Source organism: Myodes glareolus, chromosome 2 (assembly GCF_982192425.1).
Source record: "Myodes glareolus chromosome 2, mMyoGla1.1, whole genome shotgun sequence".
Lineage (NCBI taxonomy): Eukaryota > Metazoa > Chordata > Mammalia > Rodentia > Cricetidae > Myodes > Myodes glareolus.
Genome location: NC_142027.1, coordinates 81,308,867 through 81,325,822, shown reverse-complemented (window position 1 = coordinate 81,325,822; position 16,956 = coordinate 81,308,867). Strand labels below are relative to the sequence as shown.

Sequence of the window (16,956 nt, the reverse complement as noted above, 5' to 3'; positions counted from 1 at the left end):
CTGGTCCCTCAGCAGCTTCAGAATAAACACACCTTGGAACTGGCCCTGGGTTTCTGCAGGCTGCTTGTGACTTATCAATGGTTAACTTACCATTTCCAAAGCCGTCTCCTTCAAAATCAAAGGCTTGGAGATGGATGTTCATTGTTTTCATTTGAAGCTGAGCTGACAGTTGAATGCTCTGCTCACTCACACACTTGAAGGAATGCCCAACTACTGTCTCAAACAGCATCATAGTATGCTTCATGCCCTGGTAAGTCTTCTCTGAGGAGAAAAATTAAAATGTGATATCTTCAAGAATCCTGACATTATCAATTGAGTTCCAGGTGCCTCAGGCCTGCTAATGTATTGCTATACTTTAGTCACCTTCCTTCAGGTGGTGTGCTCTTGGAGTTCTGCCATCTTTTCTTCATGAAAACAACATTCTAGGTATGCAAGCTTTTTCTGTAGCCCTGGTTGGAATTTATGTGAAATGTTGGCAACAGTGAACTGAGTGCTTTTCCTCTGGATTCCTTCACATTGTTGGAGACAGAGTTGTCACTTTCTGAGGCTATCGAGAGCTTCCTAAATCTTGAGAAAGAGAAGTACGATTGTTCTAACACACATAGTGCATGAGAGTGGATCAGAACAAACACAGACAAGTCCGCAAATGGAGCATCTTCATACCATGAGACTGGATCAGTCCAGGAGGGAAGCTGCACCCATCCTTGGAAATGTATTCCACCTTTCTGTTTGCTGTTCAGGGAATGGACCCACTAGTTATGTCATTATACCCATCTCAAAAAGGTTGTCAATGCAAAAGGGGGCTAAGCATATGGCAAACTTCATTTGCTCCAAATCAGCACTCACCAAGCACTCTTCTAACCATGCTATGCCTTCATGAATGACAAAAAATATTTCATGGGCCAGAGTGCCAAATGTCTTGTCTGTTTGCCAGTTACAGTAAGGAATAATCTCACAAAAATTAACAAGTTGGAAAAAAAATAAAGTTAACAAGCTGTCCTGAGACGATGTACTAAATCATCTGTTTTTACTATACTGCTGCATCATGGGATGTGCATCTGTAGCTTTCTTTATATATGACCTGCCTGTCCATATATCATCTGTCTGTCTATCCTGGGTATCCTATTGCTGTCGTCCACATTAACATTAGCCTGCCATCAGTACTGTAGTGATTATGAATTACCGTTACTAGTACTAGCACCACACTGACACGAAAACCATCATTACAGTATCTACTGTTCCACATGCTAATAATGCTGAGCCCTTGATCATATGAACCGAGAATTGTTTCCCCGTCTGTTAGCCTCAACGCTAATTTCTACTCTAATATTCCTTTCCCACATTCCTTGAGAGCTGACCACCCTCCCACTGGCTAAAACTGGTCCATCCCTAGTGATAACATTAAGCAATTTCTAATAGCACTCATAATACTTATTCTCTAACTTAGATGAGGCAGGTGTAAGTTAACACATCTGAAAATCAGCTGTAAAATTTCTACTTACATTTACCAGCATAACTGACAAAATTCTCTTGAAATATACATTGAAATATACATAAAATATAACAAATGGTTTAAATAGACTTTGCCCACATGGTTTTATTTCTTAGCAAATTTCATTAGTGAGAGATCAATAATTAATAATGTTTAAACCAATCAAATGATAACACTTTGAAACGAAGATAAAAAAATCCGAAGCCAGTAACCAGCATAGTAGAGTAGCTCTATACAAATGTGTACCTAAGGCTAGACTTTCTGGGGAAGTAGCTGAGGCCCTCTGTAGATTTGTTAGATTCATTTATGAGCATTATCTCTCTAAATGTGAACATTGGTAAAAATTTTTAAACATGCTCCACTATGGATAATTTTCCATGAGAGAACTAAAGGGAACTTTTGTTAAGTGCAAATTTGATACCCCATTTCCTTAACCCAAATCCGCTCATGATACATTTATATTCTTTAGAATAAAATCTCAAGTCATTAGCTTACCTGCCCTGGACTGTCCATCCCTGGGACCTCATCTGCTGTGCGTTCACTCTCTAGGGTACATTAGTATCCTGCTATTCCTAAGCTGCTGTGGTGGTTTGACTAAGAATGTCCCCTACGAGCTCAGATAAATGGAGTATTTTGTCTTCAATTGGTATCACTGCTTGTGGGTGTGGCCTTCTTGGGGGAAATACATCACTCTGGTTGGACTTAGAGTTTGCAAAAGTTTTCAAAACTTCTGAACTTTCAGAATCTCTCTCTCTCTCTCTCCTCTCATTTCTCTGCTTTGGCTTACAGATTAAGATGTAAGTTCTCTGTTTCTCTGTTTCTTGCCCCATGCCTGCCTGCTGCCCAGCTTTTCTGCCATGAAGTTGATACTAATGAACTATTATGTCTTTGGGGGAAAAATGCAAATAAATCCTTCCTTCTTTAAGTTACCTTAGCCATAAAGCTTCACTGCAGCAGCGGAAAAGTAGTGACTACAGCTACCTTAGCAAGCTCACTCCTGAAGACCCACGCATCTTTCACTATTGTCATCTGGAAAAGTTGCCTCAAGCCAGGTATCCACATATGGAGATAATGGAGAGACTGTGATCAAACCTCATATCTTTCAAAGAAGTGTTTCTTCTCTGGAGACTTCCCAAAGGGCACACAAAATAGTTCTCCATCCTCTGACTTTCTGGTTTGGGTTTCTCCCTAGAATTCATTACCACTTAAGAAGGTAGCTTAACATAGCTGTGTATGGTGCACTTCCTTCTGGAATGCAAGCTTCACTGTGACGGAATCTTATCAGTTTGGATAATTATGACTCCTCGGTGTCTAACACAGACAGAGCATGGTACCTAACTATCTCATATTTTTGAAGACTAATATACAATTCAGGGTACGGAATAAATTGCACTCTAACAACAAATCAGTTTAAAGGGTGCCGAACTTGCAATTTCCAAAAATAACAATTGCCAATATAATCTAGACCACCATCCTCCATGATCAGATAACCTGAGGTACATATATGTTGTGAATTCCCCCAAAGCTTTACTTTATTATAGATTATTTTCTTGTTGCTTAAGAAAAAAAAAACAGCATCAAAGTGTATCGGTGTCAATGACTTAAGCAAAGCAGTGATATGACCATTGCTGTCTTACTAACCTGTATTTGAGAGAGTCAAATAGGCTCCTACTTCACTGATATAATATAAGGTTTCTTCCTGTAAAACAGCAATGTGTTAAACTTTGGGGAATCTCCATTTTTATATCTATAATCTTGGCTATTAAGTACTTGATACGAGGGCTAGAGCATATGTTTGTACTAGTCAAAATTATATTTGAAAAATTCAACAAAAGTAAACATATCACACAATAAATGAAAATAGGTGACAAAGGACTCCTGGATCTAGATTTTTCTATTTCTTATTTGTTGCTAGAGGCTGAAACTAAAATTCCACCAGAAGAATTCCAGTGTTTCCAAGTTTCCAAAATGCAATTACATCTGAAAGGCAAATAGGAATGGTTAATGAGGATGAAGGGGATTAATTTAGACTACTCAAGCTCAAGAATACATTGGGTGGAGTTTGAGGGCTTCATCAATCCTCTGGAGAAAATAAAACAAACGAAATTTTATATACATTTCCTTGGGTAGAATGTCAATTGGTCTAGAGAGTTAAATAGATTTGTGTTTTCAGATTAGTTAAATTGACCACCAAAAATGAGAAGACTGTAATTTCCTGGAATATACATCTTCATCCCACATTTTATGTTGGGGTTTTCATTTTGAGAAAAAAAAACTTCACAGTAGCCCTATAATCCTTTGAAAGACTGGACTGGACAGAATGCTCAAGCAAATTTAATTTGTGTATGAAGGAGTCAATTTAAAAGTAAATTTGTGTATCTGTTTGGTGATGAGAATTAAATCCAGGGTCTCATGTATAATATATGTATACTTTACCAGTGAGTTAAGTCCTTAAGCCCTTTCTATTTTTCAAAGTTAGTGATTCATATTGCTATTACCAGAAAGAGGTAACAATAATGATAGTATAACCAAAATCAGAATATAAAATAAAATTACTTCCAAAAGTTTCACATTTACACATGAAATAAATTAAATAATTATAAATACATTGTAGTCCATTTTTCTGTTTGTTAAATCCAAACCAAAATTAACTTGTCTTTAACATCCACTCCATGTCAGACATTGTACAAGAACCTGGCAGAAGAACTGGCTCCCCTACGAAGTACTCCATCTCATCAGTCTTAGAGGCAAGTAGAACAACATACTCGTGTGCCATCTATTTACTTTAGGGGAAAGCATTTGTGGCCCAAGTCCTGTCTGGGTTGCTTTTATGTATCATCTATTCATATTATTATTTACCTGGGATTTATTTCAGTGATGGAGAAGGGTCATCTGTCTATGTGTTACTTTCGTTGGTTAATAAAGAAACTGCCTTGGCCCTTTGATAGAAAAATAGGTAGGAAGAATAACATAACAGAATGCTAGGAGGAAGAAGGCAGTGAGGCAGACGCCATGCCTCTCCTCTCTGAGATGGAGGTGGGTTAGAATCTTCCCGGTAAGCCACAACCTCGTAGTGATATACAGATTATTAGAAATGGGTTAATTAATATGTGAGAGTTAGCTAATAAGGGGCTGAAGACAATGGGCCAGGCAATGTTTAAAAGAATACAGTTTCCATGTAATTATTTCAGGTAAAGCTAGCCGGGTGGTGGGAATGCAGCCCGCCATTCCTTTTGCAACATTTCAGTATACTTCTGCATTCGTAGCCCAAGGTTACAAGACCCTCAGCCTGAGCTGGCTATAGTGGAGCATACCTTTAATCCCAGCACATCAGAAGAAGAGGTGGGCAGGTCTCTATGAATTTGAGGCCAATATGATCTACATAGTGAGTTCCAGGCCAGTTGGGGCTACATAGTAAGAGTCTATCTCAACCCCTTCCAAAATAAAGAACTCTGCTATACAGCAAAAGTAAAAAGTAAAGTAAAAAGAGGAACTGCAAAGGGTTTTAAGTTTGGGAATTTGTTGGATGCTGTGTTTATAAAAGTCACAGTAACTTGTGTCATAATTTCCATTTTACAGATTAAGAAATATTCCCCTAGTATGTGCACATGCAGTTGGTACAGACTCCATAGTGGCATAAGTTCCTTTCTGAACAGTGGCATGACCAGGTTCATTTGTCTGACCTTCCCCCCAGATATCTGTCCATGGTAATTAATTCAATATAATAGGCAGCAGTTGAATATTCCCTGTGTTGTCTGCAATGCATATGCTCTTATAGAAATGATCCCCTTTCCCATTTTTAAGTAATAAAATAGAAGTTAAATAGATTAAGGTTGCCTGCTTACTGCCACAAAACTAATCAGTGACAGTGTCAAATTTATAGCTGACTCTGCCCTTAATGCCCAAACCTTTTCCACTCTACTTGATGTCTCTATTTCCTGTTAGGAAAACTCAGAGCCTTTCTAGTCTCCAGGGATTAGAAAGAACCCATTTCGGTGTTTGATGTTGATTTTAGAATAACCCCATTTATCTGGTGTCCACTGGGAATTTCCACAAATCTTTTCATTCCTGCTACTTCCTCCTTGAGTAATCTGCAAAGGGCACTGGTAAGTAGACCCCCATTAAAGCTAAGGCTCTCCTGAGAGGAACTGAAACCCTTCTTGTACTGGTCAGAGGAGGTTGAAGAAAAAGGCAAACACAATGTCAACACTTCCTTCCTCTCCCTCCCAAGCACCTTAGTCTTATCTGAAAAGATTTCAAGAGATCCTTATGTACTTCTGCCAGGTCCTAGCTTGAAATGTAGAACTGAAGTAGCACTAGAATGAGGAGAGGTCAAGCCATGCTAGCGCCAGTAAGTGGGATGAAATTCATGCCTCACCTTAATAAATGTCACATTCACTGATCCACCTTGAAAATCCAAGAAGAGGTTGGACTTTTGGGAGCCACATTTCCCAGATGCATGGGTTAGTTTGGGGTCAATGTTGAAGTGTCTCTGAGTTGCAAGATCCTAAACCAAATCAGATAGAGCCATTCAGTAAGAGAGCAGGGGGAAAAACCTCAAGCCAAGTCAGAGACACAGAAGTTCAAGCTACTAAATGAGTAATAAATAAACGGATGTTCATTTGAAACCCACACATTCCCCTGGTGGATGGCACCCTCTTACTTCCAAGCATATGCTTAAAAGATTTCTTAGAAGAAATTCTCCCATGATAGGGACATCTTGATGAGTAACTTATAGGAGGTAAATTGTATGGAATTCAGTTTTTGTTCAGTTCAATGTATTGAAAAGTGATAGAGGGGAAAGTTTGTATTCTAAAGTAATTCTGCCTCAAATACAGACATGTGAGTTTTCTTTGGATAAAAAGATAATAATTTATGATGGTTCCTTCATAAATAAAATGTTTCATATAACCCATTTCCCTAATGTTCTTGTTAACTTAGATTCTTGTATTGATGTCGCAATGGACTAGAACCATGAGGAACATCAGATTCCAGCATTTCATGTCAGAAAGGCAGTGAGGCTGGGAAGGCATGCAGAGGGACAAGGCCAGGCTGTTACTGTTATTCAGCTTCCCTAATATTGGCAATGCTGGCTCCAAGCAAAAAGTATACATACTGAAGTTCTCTTTGCCTTCTCTATTTTACCTTTATTTTGGAACACATTCCTTTATTATGCAAAACACTGGAAAGATGAAACCACAGGTGAGATGTACCTGTCTCACCTAAAGAAGTGACGTAGAGAACTGCTCTTCTCTGCTTTGTAAATGCTGCACTTAAAGGGGTGTGCCACCACTACCCAGAGAGAACTGCTCATTCTCAAGAAAACAGTTCCAGTCAGACTTTGAAGATAGCATTATCTTCCTATGAGCCCAACTTACCGAATCCTTTTCTTGAACAATCAGCACTAGACCCATCTCTGCTTTTATACAGAGCCTGCTTCCATTTAGGACTTCATATGTTCCAGTTTTAGCTGGTGATAACTGGGTTGCAAGAGTGGGACCTGGAACTACGGGGGCAGCGGAGATTGGTGAGCTGTCCTTGTGTGTAGGTACTAACGTTCCTGAGGCATAGGTGAGTGGAGGTGGCTTCTGGTTGGTTGTGCTTTTGTGTGAAGCCGTGAAAATTGTTTTGGGGAGGGTAGTCTGACCACCAAGCTGTGTAGTTCTCCCAGTTATATGGTTGACAGTAGATATACTATCTCCAGTTGTATGAACTGGTAAATGTGCAATTGAACTAGGGCCAATGGTACCTTCAGTAGATGAAGCAGTCACATTTGAGTTACTAGGTCTGACTAAGGTGTAATTAACTGGGCTGCTGGGTATAAGACTTTTTGTGGGTACTGGAATTGCTGTTTTAATTGTGTGAGCTGTGTTGTCAGAGGTGGAGGTTTCAGCAGCTAATTGAGTGTGATCATCCCTTGATCTTGCTACTAATGTTACATGACGTGTTTCATTATTCAGCTGTAGGAGAGGTTTTGCTGTGGTCTGTCCTGTTGCTGTCGAAGTATATTGAAGATAGCCTCTGATTTTTGGAAGATCTTTTTCTCTTATTTGATGGCCATGTAAAATTACTGCAAATTAAGAAAGCAAAAATGTTATAATCACTGGACAAATGCTTACAAGGTCCCTCCTCATTCCCATTTTAAAGCGCTCATAAGTAAACCAGTATTTGCAGCATCACGTTTGGGGAAAACTTTGCAACAATGAAGTGAAGAACACCAAAAACTCTAGTGCCAGGCCATCACTGTAATATTTTTGTTTGCACATGTGTTTTTCACATGTTTATGACTGTATTCCATACGTGCTGCATGTAACCCCTTCATCTGCATAGGTTTTGGTACCAGTGAACACCAGCGTGACAATGTTCAACTGTGAAATCAAAAGGAAGTCATAAAATGCCCTGGAATAAACAGTGTGATTATTTTATAGCCTGAGGCAGCAGTCGAGATTTATATGGTTTGATATTGTTCATGGAATCATGTAATTCCAAGTTGAAATAAGTCTCACAAACTATTTAATTTAAACCATAATTTGATGGCTAAATCGTGTCTAAATGATATATATTTGTGCAATCTATGCTTAATTGCTGTCAATGATGAGAGAATATTTTTTCACAAGATAGTCCCTTTCACATTACTTTTTCTAAATATAGACCAACTTCTATTATTTTCTTAATCTTTTGAGTAATTCAGTCTTTATTAACCAAGAAAAATGTCAAGGTGTAATAGCTCTGGTCCTTCATGTTTTGGTTTAAATGTTAGCTCTTCAGAGTGCCTTCCCCTTTTCCTCCTTATATAAAATGGCCCCATCACCATGGTTACCCATCTAGTGATATAATTATTGTTTCAGCTTCACCTATCACATCTTGTACTTACATATGGGGAAAGTATCCAGATGTTTACTGATAACATTGACAGTAGGTTGTAGAATTCCTTCCTTGAAGAAATGCTCACTTGTTAGTTTATTTGTTGGTTAAGCTTCTCACTCGCTAGATTAAAAGCCTAAAGTTGAGAACTGTGTGCATAGTTTACCGCAAGTGCCTGTGCATAAAAAGTGTTCAGGAGCTATGAGGTGGATGAGTGAGTAAAGGAGGATGCTAGTGTGTTAGAGACATTCTAGAGCTGTTATAATGTTCAAACAAGTTTGTTTCTTTAAAAATCTTCAGGACCATTGAGTATATAGTGACTGCTGTTGACACAAATTCTCTCCAAGAATATCTTTTAAGGAATTTAGGACCTCTGTCTCTCTTTTCTTACAGAGTCTATCCTTGCTTCTTTGTAAGTATATATAAACCCAGAGAAGTAGACAAAATTCTGAGACTGGCCCTTGGAAACTTTTTGATAAGGTATACTGGGAAACAGCTCTGTCCCTTCAAACTTCTTGATCCTACTGCATTTACTCAGACATTTTCAGGAGCTGTAGTAGTTGACTTTGGGCTGAGACTTGGGAAAAGATGCAAAGAGAAGGAACATAGCTTTACCCCTGATATTTATGAAATCCTTGAGTTCATAACAGTCAATATAGTCTATAAGAATCTTTAAGTCTTCTTCTTCCATTCAATACATTTAAGTGGTTAATTTTTTCATATTAATAGGTAACAACAACACCCTCGGCACTTATGCTACTGAGGATCAAATCCAAGGCTTTGTGTATGCTGGCAAGCACTTTACTACTGAGCGATATTCCATACCCATAACACTCTCCAATTACTGAACACGTTCTACATGGTGACTTCAAACCAAAAATGCTTCCTCATCTTATCACAGAAACATTTGCTCAACCATGTTCATTGTTGCTCTAGTCATAATAGTCAGAAATTTTAAACAGCATAGATGCCCCTCAACAGAATAATGGTTAAAGAAAACATGGTACACTTACAAAATTCAGCAGTTTAAAAAAATTAAATCCACAGGTATATGGATATAACTAGAAAAAAATAAAACATACTGCATGAAGACCCAAACAATCCAAGCTATTGTTAAGACGAGCAGTTTCTGAGTTCGTGAAAGCTCATGGACTCTGAACTTTGGGAGCCTACATGGGATGGGCCTAGGCACTCTGCATGTGTGAGGCCATTGTGTAGCTTGGTCTGACTGTGAGGCTTTTAGCAGTGAGATCATGCCCTGTCCCTGGAGCTTTTGGGAAACTGCTCCCCATGCTGGATTATCTCACACAGCCTTGGGGTAGAGCAGGGGAAGGAGCTTAGCCCTGCCAAAACTTGATGTGCCATGTCTGGTCAACACCCATGGGAGGACTGTCCCTTTCTAAATGAAGATGGAGGAGGAGTGGATAGTGAGGGGGCCATATGCGAGGCTGGGGGCAGAGCAGGAGGAGAAGAGGAAGGGGAAACTGGTCAGTTGAGAAAATAAATGAAAATTTTTCTTTTAAAAAAAGACTTGAGGATTTTTCTCTCTATAAACTGACAACAAGGCCTCATTGCTGAAGACGAAACCTACACAACTCATTGAACATGGAGAAATTAAGCTAGTGCATACATAGAGCCATCACCCCATGTGCTAGTGTCTTTTTACAGGACTCTACTCTGCATACTAAATTAAAAGAGAAGCATAAACATTAATCCAGCCACAAGCCCTTAGATCAACAATGTTGTCCTGCCTGAAATATATATAGGGCAATGATGGCACAAAGCTCATATGCAGGAGTAATGAACCAACATCTTATTTGACTTAAGGCCAACTCCATGAGATGGAACCCATACTCGACACTGTTTGGGTGACCAAGACCCAGATACTAGATGGCATAGGGACCTAGGGTAAAATCAAATACTATTCTTCTAAACAAAAAAAAAGCAATAAAAATGACTCCTAATAACATTCTGCTCTACCCTTAGATCTGTTCCTTGCTCAAATATCATTAGAAAAGCTTCTTCCTGCGGCAGATGGGAACAAATACAGAGACCAACAGCTGGACTATGTGCAGAGTGAGACACCTTGGACCACTCAATCCTAACTTGCTTCCATCAAATCCCTTCCCTCAGGGATCAGAGAGCCCTGTGAAAGTGGAGGTAGCAAGTGTGTAAGAGCAGGAAGGGATTAAGGACAACAAGGAAGCAAGGCTCTCTAGATCAACACAAGCAAGCTCATATGAACTCAGAAACGGAAGCAGCATGCACAGGGCCTGCATGGGTCTATACCAGGTCTTTGACTAAGTATTATCACTTCAGGTTTAGTTATTTTATTGAGTTCCTGAGTGTAAAAACAAGTGGTTTTCTAGTTCTTGTGTCTTCTCATGGGCTTTGTTCCTTCTATTGATTTGTTTTGCTCTGGTAGTTTTCTCTAATTATATTATATTTATATTTTTAAATGAATGAGTAAATGAATGAATGAAAACCTAATCCCTAGGGTAAAGATTAAGGACTGAACTGTTATTTATACCTGCTGGAAAAATGAAAAGAACTTTTCTCCTCTAGAGTGACATTGGGTATATATATCACTCCAAGACAGGCCTCACATTTAGAAACAGTTGACCAACATATCATGCAATGCACAAGTTTTTACTGTGCTTATATTTGGTTACAGTTTGTGGGGGGGTTATTGTTGTTTTTATTGTTTAGCTTTTGTTTCGGGGTGTGGTTTTATTTTGTTTACTTGTTCTGTGGGTTGTTGTATTGGGTTTCAAGAAAGAACTTAAAGTTGTGTAGGTAAGGAGGGGGAGATGATCTGGAATAACTTGGGGGAGGGGATGAATATGATCAGAATATATTTAAATTTAAAAATTGTTTTAAATAATAAAAATAAGTGATGGCACCCAATGTCAAAAGGAAAAATATCCATCCCTCATGTAAGGACTAGCCAATCATGTATACACATAAGCAAACAAATGTATGTGTGTGTTCAGTATAACACTGAGAAAAGAGGACATGAAGTGGTAATTAAAAAGACAAACGTTTACTAATGTGTCCACAGAACAAAAGATGGGAAGGTGCTGCCTCCAAAACTCAGCCTCTTCTTCCTCAGCAATGAAACTTGACTGTAGGTTGAACCTGAGTTTTGTGGAGTAAAGAACTCTTCATCCTACTTTCTCTTCTAACTGGGTGAGTGTATGTTCATAGGCAGCAATTTTTGCTTTTTATATTAGCCTAAAACAATAAGTTGTGGGGTTTTTTTCCACGGTACTAGTGACTGGATCCAATGCTAAGCCAACACTGTCATTGCCCTATATCCCCAAATCAAGTCACTTCATTTATGTATTTCTGAGAACATGAAAATATAATCCTGAAAGAATGCCACAAATAAAACTACATATATTAAGGCAGCTGCCATGATGCTTCACACAGCTTCCATAACATTCGTGCAGCATCTAAAGCCCCTGTGTCCTGCACTCGAGCATTTCAGCAGTGCAGTGTAGACTGTGTCGGTGGTCTCACAAGCTAAATTCTGTGTTTCTGGAAGAAGTTGGAAATTAGCTGGTACACTAGCAGAACAGAAAAACAACCCAATAGAATTCAATATCTTGGGGTATAAAATACTCAGGGGAGAGTAGGTACTTAAGACAGCCAGTAATTAAAGCGTGGCCTCCCAGGCAAAGTTGGTTGTGCAATAGCAGTATTTTAGTAACCTTTTGGATTCCTGAATTTACACCTTTCTGAATTGCTGTAACTGGTCAGATAACAGCCAACGTATTTTTGAATGTCACGGTTTATATAAAATAAACAGCAGTCACATTTTTAAAAAAAATAGAGAATGCAGTATGTGACTAGATAACAGCTTCAATTGCTAAGCCCTGGTTCAGTTATCCTAGATTAAGGTGATTTTTATAAACTCACACTGAACTATAATATCCAAACTAATGTGGGTGCCTAAGACAATGTCTTCTGGAGTTGATACCCATTCTAGTTCACAGAAATTCTACTTAAATCATAAAGGCCCTTGGGAAAAATAGGAGGTGGTCCCTGCCTGTGCACACTAACAGCTTTTAAATGCCGTCACAATAAATACCTGGAGGAACAGAAACCAAATCTGTAGCCCTTCCTGCCTCACTTTAGGTCCAGGGCACAGACAAGCATTTGGATTTAAAAGAACTAGATAAAGCACGGCCACCATAGAAAATGGGCTATGTCACTTACCACCCAGGGACAGGAAGAGCATGACCACTGCGGAGAGCTGCCCAAGCATGACAGGCGAGGTTGGTCTACTGCTGTTGTGAGCTTGGCTGAGCACGGGGGAACCTTCTGAACTGCAGGAAGGGAGTCAGTTTCAGAGCAGGTGCGCAGAACAGTAGGAACATCAAACTCTTCGCGCTTTGTCCACTTGTGGCAGAGACGCTGATCTCACTCACATGAAGAGAAGTAGCTAATAGAGCTAAGGATCGTGCTGCATGGTGAGGGAAACCACAGGCAGCTCACAGTGGGAAAGTAAACACTTGCCTCTTCCTGGAGTGTTTGTGGGAGGTGAAGGTGTGGGTGGGGCCTGCCAAGAGTGAAGGGCGGCAGAAATCATTTCTCCAAAAAAGGTGGCAGATCTGTGTCAGCTCCTTGCCTTATGACTTTGCTCTCCTCTTTATGTAACACCTTGAGGACATTCCTGTAGGCCCTTGACAGCCAGTTCTTCAGGCACAAGGTTGAGCAGCAGTTCTAGAACGCTGTCTCTGAGTATGATCGTGCCAGCATGGCGTTCATAGCTGCCTCACTTGGAACCTTGTGGGAGCTAGGGACATGGGGAGTTGAATCTGGCTCTGGCCGTTCACCAGATGAATTACACTGGTAACTTTTTGTTGTGAGTATGCTGATATGAAAAGATAGACAAACACATTGGTGTTTTCGCACAATGTTAGGATCTGTTGAATAACAACAAATTCACAGATGGGTTCAGTGGTAGCTATCTGCCAGGTAGTTCTGCTTTGCTTGGGTTCATTATTCCAATCTTAATTTTTAATATTGAACCAGATCACTCACACTGGCATGCCTCATACTGAGAGAGAGAGAGAGAGAGAGAGAGAGAGAGAGAGAGAGAGAGAGAGAGAGAACGAGAACTCCGGAATACCTATGAAAAACTTAGAGGTCACAACAGAGTTAAAAAATTTTTGGAAATGAATGATTTTCCTCCCATTTTAATCTGTTCTATATGTTTATTACTAAAAACTAAAATGGCAAAATTGCCTTTATTGAAAATTTCTGAAAACTAGAAAAATCCAATGATATACTCTATTTTTCACCTCCTAACCAAATTACCCTAAATTCTATTTCTATTCTTTCAACTTTGTGTATTTCATCTCAGATTTGAGGCTTCTAAAGTCACAAAAGAATTAAGACTCACCTGTGCTTCTTTGTGTCAAATTAAAACAAGAAGTTAAATTGAAGTCATATGCACTCAAACTGCATATTCCATACAGATCACTGGGGACAAATCAGGAAGCGAGCCCAGCACCAGAGAAATGAACAGTATCAGAGAACTCACACCCAAACTATTCAAAATGACTGCTGTACTGTTTAATATTTTTTTAAAAAGCTTTTGCATCTGCTGCCTGGCATCAGCAGCAGTAAATGACAGTGTGACATTTATGTCCACATTGACTCTGTCCTTTTTCTTTAATTTGCATTCTCAGAAGGATCCCATCCATGATACAGGCAAAAGCTCAGGTGCATCTGAACAGAGAGCTCTCCTTTCCTCATTTTGGTCTCCATTAAGGCCAGCACTTCTTTGCTGTCAATCCACATAAATCTTTTCAACTTTACTATAGAATCACTTTGCAATGTCAGTAATGTCCTGACCCTGTCCCTGGGAAAGTCACCTTTAACCTCACACAGGATTCTTTCACTCTGTCCTGAGTCTGGCACTATTCTGGTGGAGGGAAAGTAAGCTTGGTGCTAGAGTTGAGGGTCAGTTTTCATAGATCCTTTGCTAACATTTCTGGTTGAGGGCCTTCTGAGCCTTTGGAGGGATTTTGTTCTCAGGACACCTGGCGAGATCCTGGTTTATGGTTGGGTTAAACGTCTACGATGGCTCCATGTGATGAGCAGAAACCTCAAAAGCATATCCAAGCAAATCTGCTTAGTTCTGGAAGAGACCAAAGTCCAAAACTCTGTCAGGAAGAGGAGAGAAGAGGTTTAAATGTAAATTTTAGGAACGTAAACTGAGTCCCTATTGGGAAGACAGGGACTTACCTGAGACATAGGAAAGAAGGTGGAGAAGTCAGGGTGACTGTGAGTGTCATGGGTATGAAAGAGGAAATATGAAGTTGAGTGCAGCTGCAGAAGTGGAAGGACAGGACCAAACCCAGGTGTAGGAGTGAGGAGGTGGATGGAGAGCACAGTCAGATGAGTGAGCAGAGGGACAGAGAGAGGTTGAGAAAGCCGCCACACCAGCAATGGGACTAAGATAAACTGAAGTAAAAAGTAAGAAATTAGGGCCAACATACATGACTTGAAAGACGGCCTACCACATTTTCCTTTAACTCTTCTATCTGGCCAGCATAGAAGACAGGTAGATCATAGAGAATAACAGTTGATTATCAAAACCATAATCAAGTAGTGACACTGATTACAGCAGCTGTACCAGATGTAGTGCAGTATCCTTACTTGAACAGATCGAAACATCTCCTGGAAGATGGTATGTAGCTATTCATCTAGCAAATGCCTTTTGCTCAGTACCTTTCCATAAGGATCACCAGAAGCTCTTTGCTTTCAGTTGTCAAGGCCAACAGTACACATTTACAATTTTACCTCAAGGATATATTAATTCTCCAGCTCTGGGTGATAACATAGTTCAGAGGGATTGTGACTAACTGTCTCTTCTACAAAATATCACACTGATCTACTATACTAATGACAAATACTGGTTGGACCAAGTGAGCAGGATGTAGCAATTACATTGGACTTGTTGATAGCATACATGCATATCAGATTATGGGAAATAAATCCAAAAGAAAAACATTCAAGGGCCTTCTAACTCAGTGAAATTCTTAGGAGTCCAGTGGTATGGGCATACTGAGCTATTCCTTCTAAGGTGAAATATAAGTTATTGCACCTGGCTCCTCCCACTACCCAGAAAGAAGCATGATGCATAATGAGCAGCTTGGAATTGGAGGGGCTACACATTTCTCATTTGGGTGTGATACTCTGGCCCATATACCAAATGACTTCGAAAGCTGCTAGCTTTGAGTGGGCCTAGGACAGGAGAAGTCTCTTCGGTTCCAACAGACCCAGTGGGACGTGAGGTGTCAGTGGCAGATCGGGATCCTGTTTGAAGCATATTGATGGACCACAGAAAAGAACTTCAGGATTTCGGAGCAAGGCTCTACCATCATCTACAAACAGCTTTTCTCTCTCTTTGAGAGATGGCCCTTGCCCTGCTATAGAACCTTAGTGGGAACTAAACACTTCACAGTCGGCTGTCAAGTTACCGCAGACCTGAGCTGCGCATCATGACTTGGGTATCATCTGATCCACCAAGTCATGAAGTAGGACGTGCACAATAACAATCCATCACCAAATGAAAGTGGCATCTGCATGACCAGGCTCCAGCAAGTCTGGAAAACACAAGCAAGTTACTTGAAGACATTGCTCAAATGCCTACAGTTCCTGGCTTCTGCTCCCATGAATGCAGCCTTATCCTCAGGATTAGTTAGTTAACGGGAGAGAGAAGATCAGGGTCTGGTTTACTGATAGCTCTGCTTGTTATCCGGGTACCACCCAGAAACGGACAGCTGCAGCATTACAACTTCTTTCTGAGACATCCCTGAAATATGCTGAAATAAAATAGGTAGAAAAGGCCAACTATTGGATATGTATTGATTTATTTAGCATTTATTTACAGCACTGTATATACTGCCTATCTGCCAAACATGACTTTACTTGCTACCTGAATCAGAATGGCCTGGAAACATAGCTAAAACAGTGGGCCCTGGTCCTTAACAACCTCCTGACTTTCACGTAGGTTTCCATAGAAGCTTGATTGTTTACCTGCTCCATGGACCTTGTGGTTTTAAAGTATAAAATAAGAATACAAACTTGACCCAGTATTCAAGCCTCTCAGGGGCTGTCCTGGCTTCAGCCTGATGACATCTCTCTTCCACTCTCACTGGTGCTGGAGTGCTTATTCCAGAGAGATTCCCACATTTCTGGAGGTCCCAGCTAGATCTCCTTCACTAACACCCCAGTTGATCCAGAGAGACTGATACCCCCAGGCCTCTACCCACCAAAGGTCTATAAAACTTTGAATCACATGCTCCTGTCAGGGTTCCAGAGCACCGCTTCCTGTAACCAAGGGAATCTAAGCCCCAGAACCAGAGTCTTAGAGTGAAAGAGCTGAAGGTCCACACCAGTTAAGAGCCATCTTGGGTTTCATCACCCTGCAGGAGATTGCATCTAAAGCCTCAATGGGATACTGAAGTGACACTGGTTTCCAGAGAAATAGACAAACTAGTCATTTAAAATGGGAATGTATAACTTCTGAATTTGTGATGAATGAGTGTGCACATACTTTTAATGATCCCCCAGCTCTGTGA

The 16,956-nt window shown here is 40.1% G+C and overlaps 1 protein-coding gene across 1 annotated transcript in view; it reads right to left on the bottom strand.

The window, feature by feature from the left end:
- Positions 1 to 12,838, bottom strand: part of Lamp3 (lysosome associated membrane protein 3) — a 28,204-nt gene extending 15,366 nt beyond the window's left edge. Inside the window, exons 1-5 of the mRNA XM_048445137.3 lie at positions 12,578 to 12,838; positions 6,871 to 7,562; positions 5,871 to 5,999; positions 3,134 to 3,191; positions 91 to 261 (exon numbers count right to left, since the gene is read on the bottom strand). Of these exons, the coding sequence (XP_048301094.3) occupies positions 91 to 261; positions 3,134 to 3,191; positions 5,871 to 5,999; positions 6,871 to 7,562; positions 12,578 to 12,626 (1,099 nt within the window). The 5' untranslated portion in view covers positions 12,627 to 12,838. The remainder of the gene's footprint in view (positions 1 to 90; positions 262 to 3,133; positions 3,192 to 5,870; positions 6,000 to 6,870; positions 7,563 to 12,577) is intronic.
- Between the last annotated feature and the right edge of the window lie 4,118 nt (positions 12,839 to 16,956).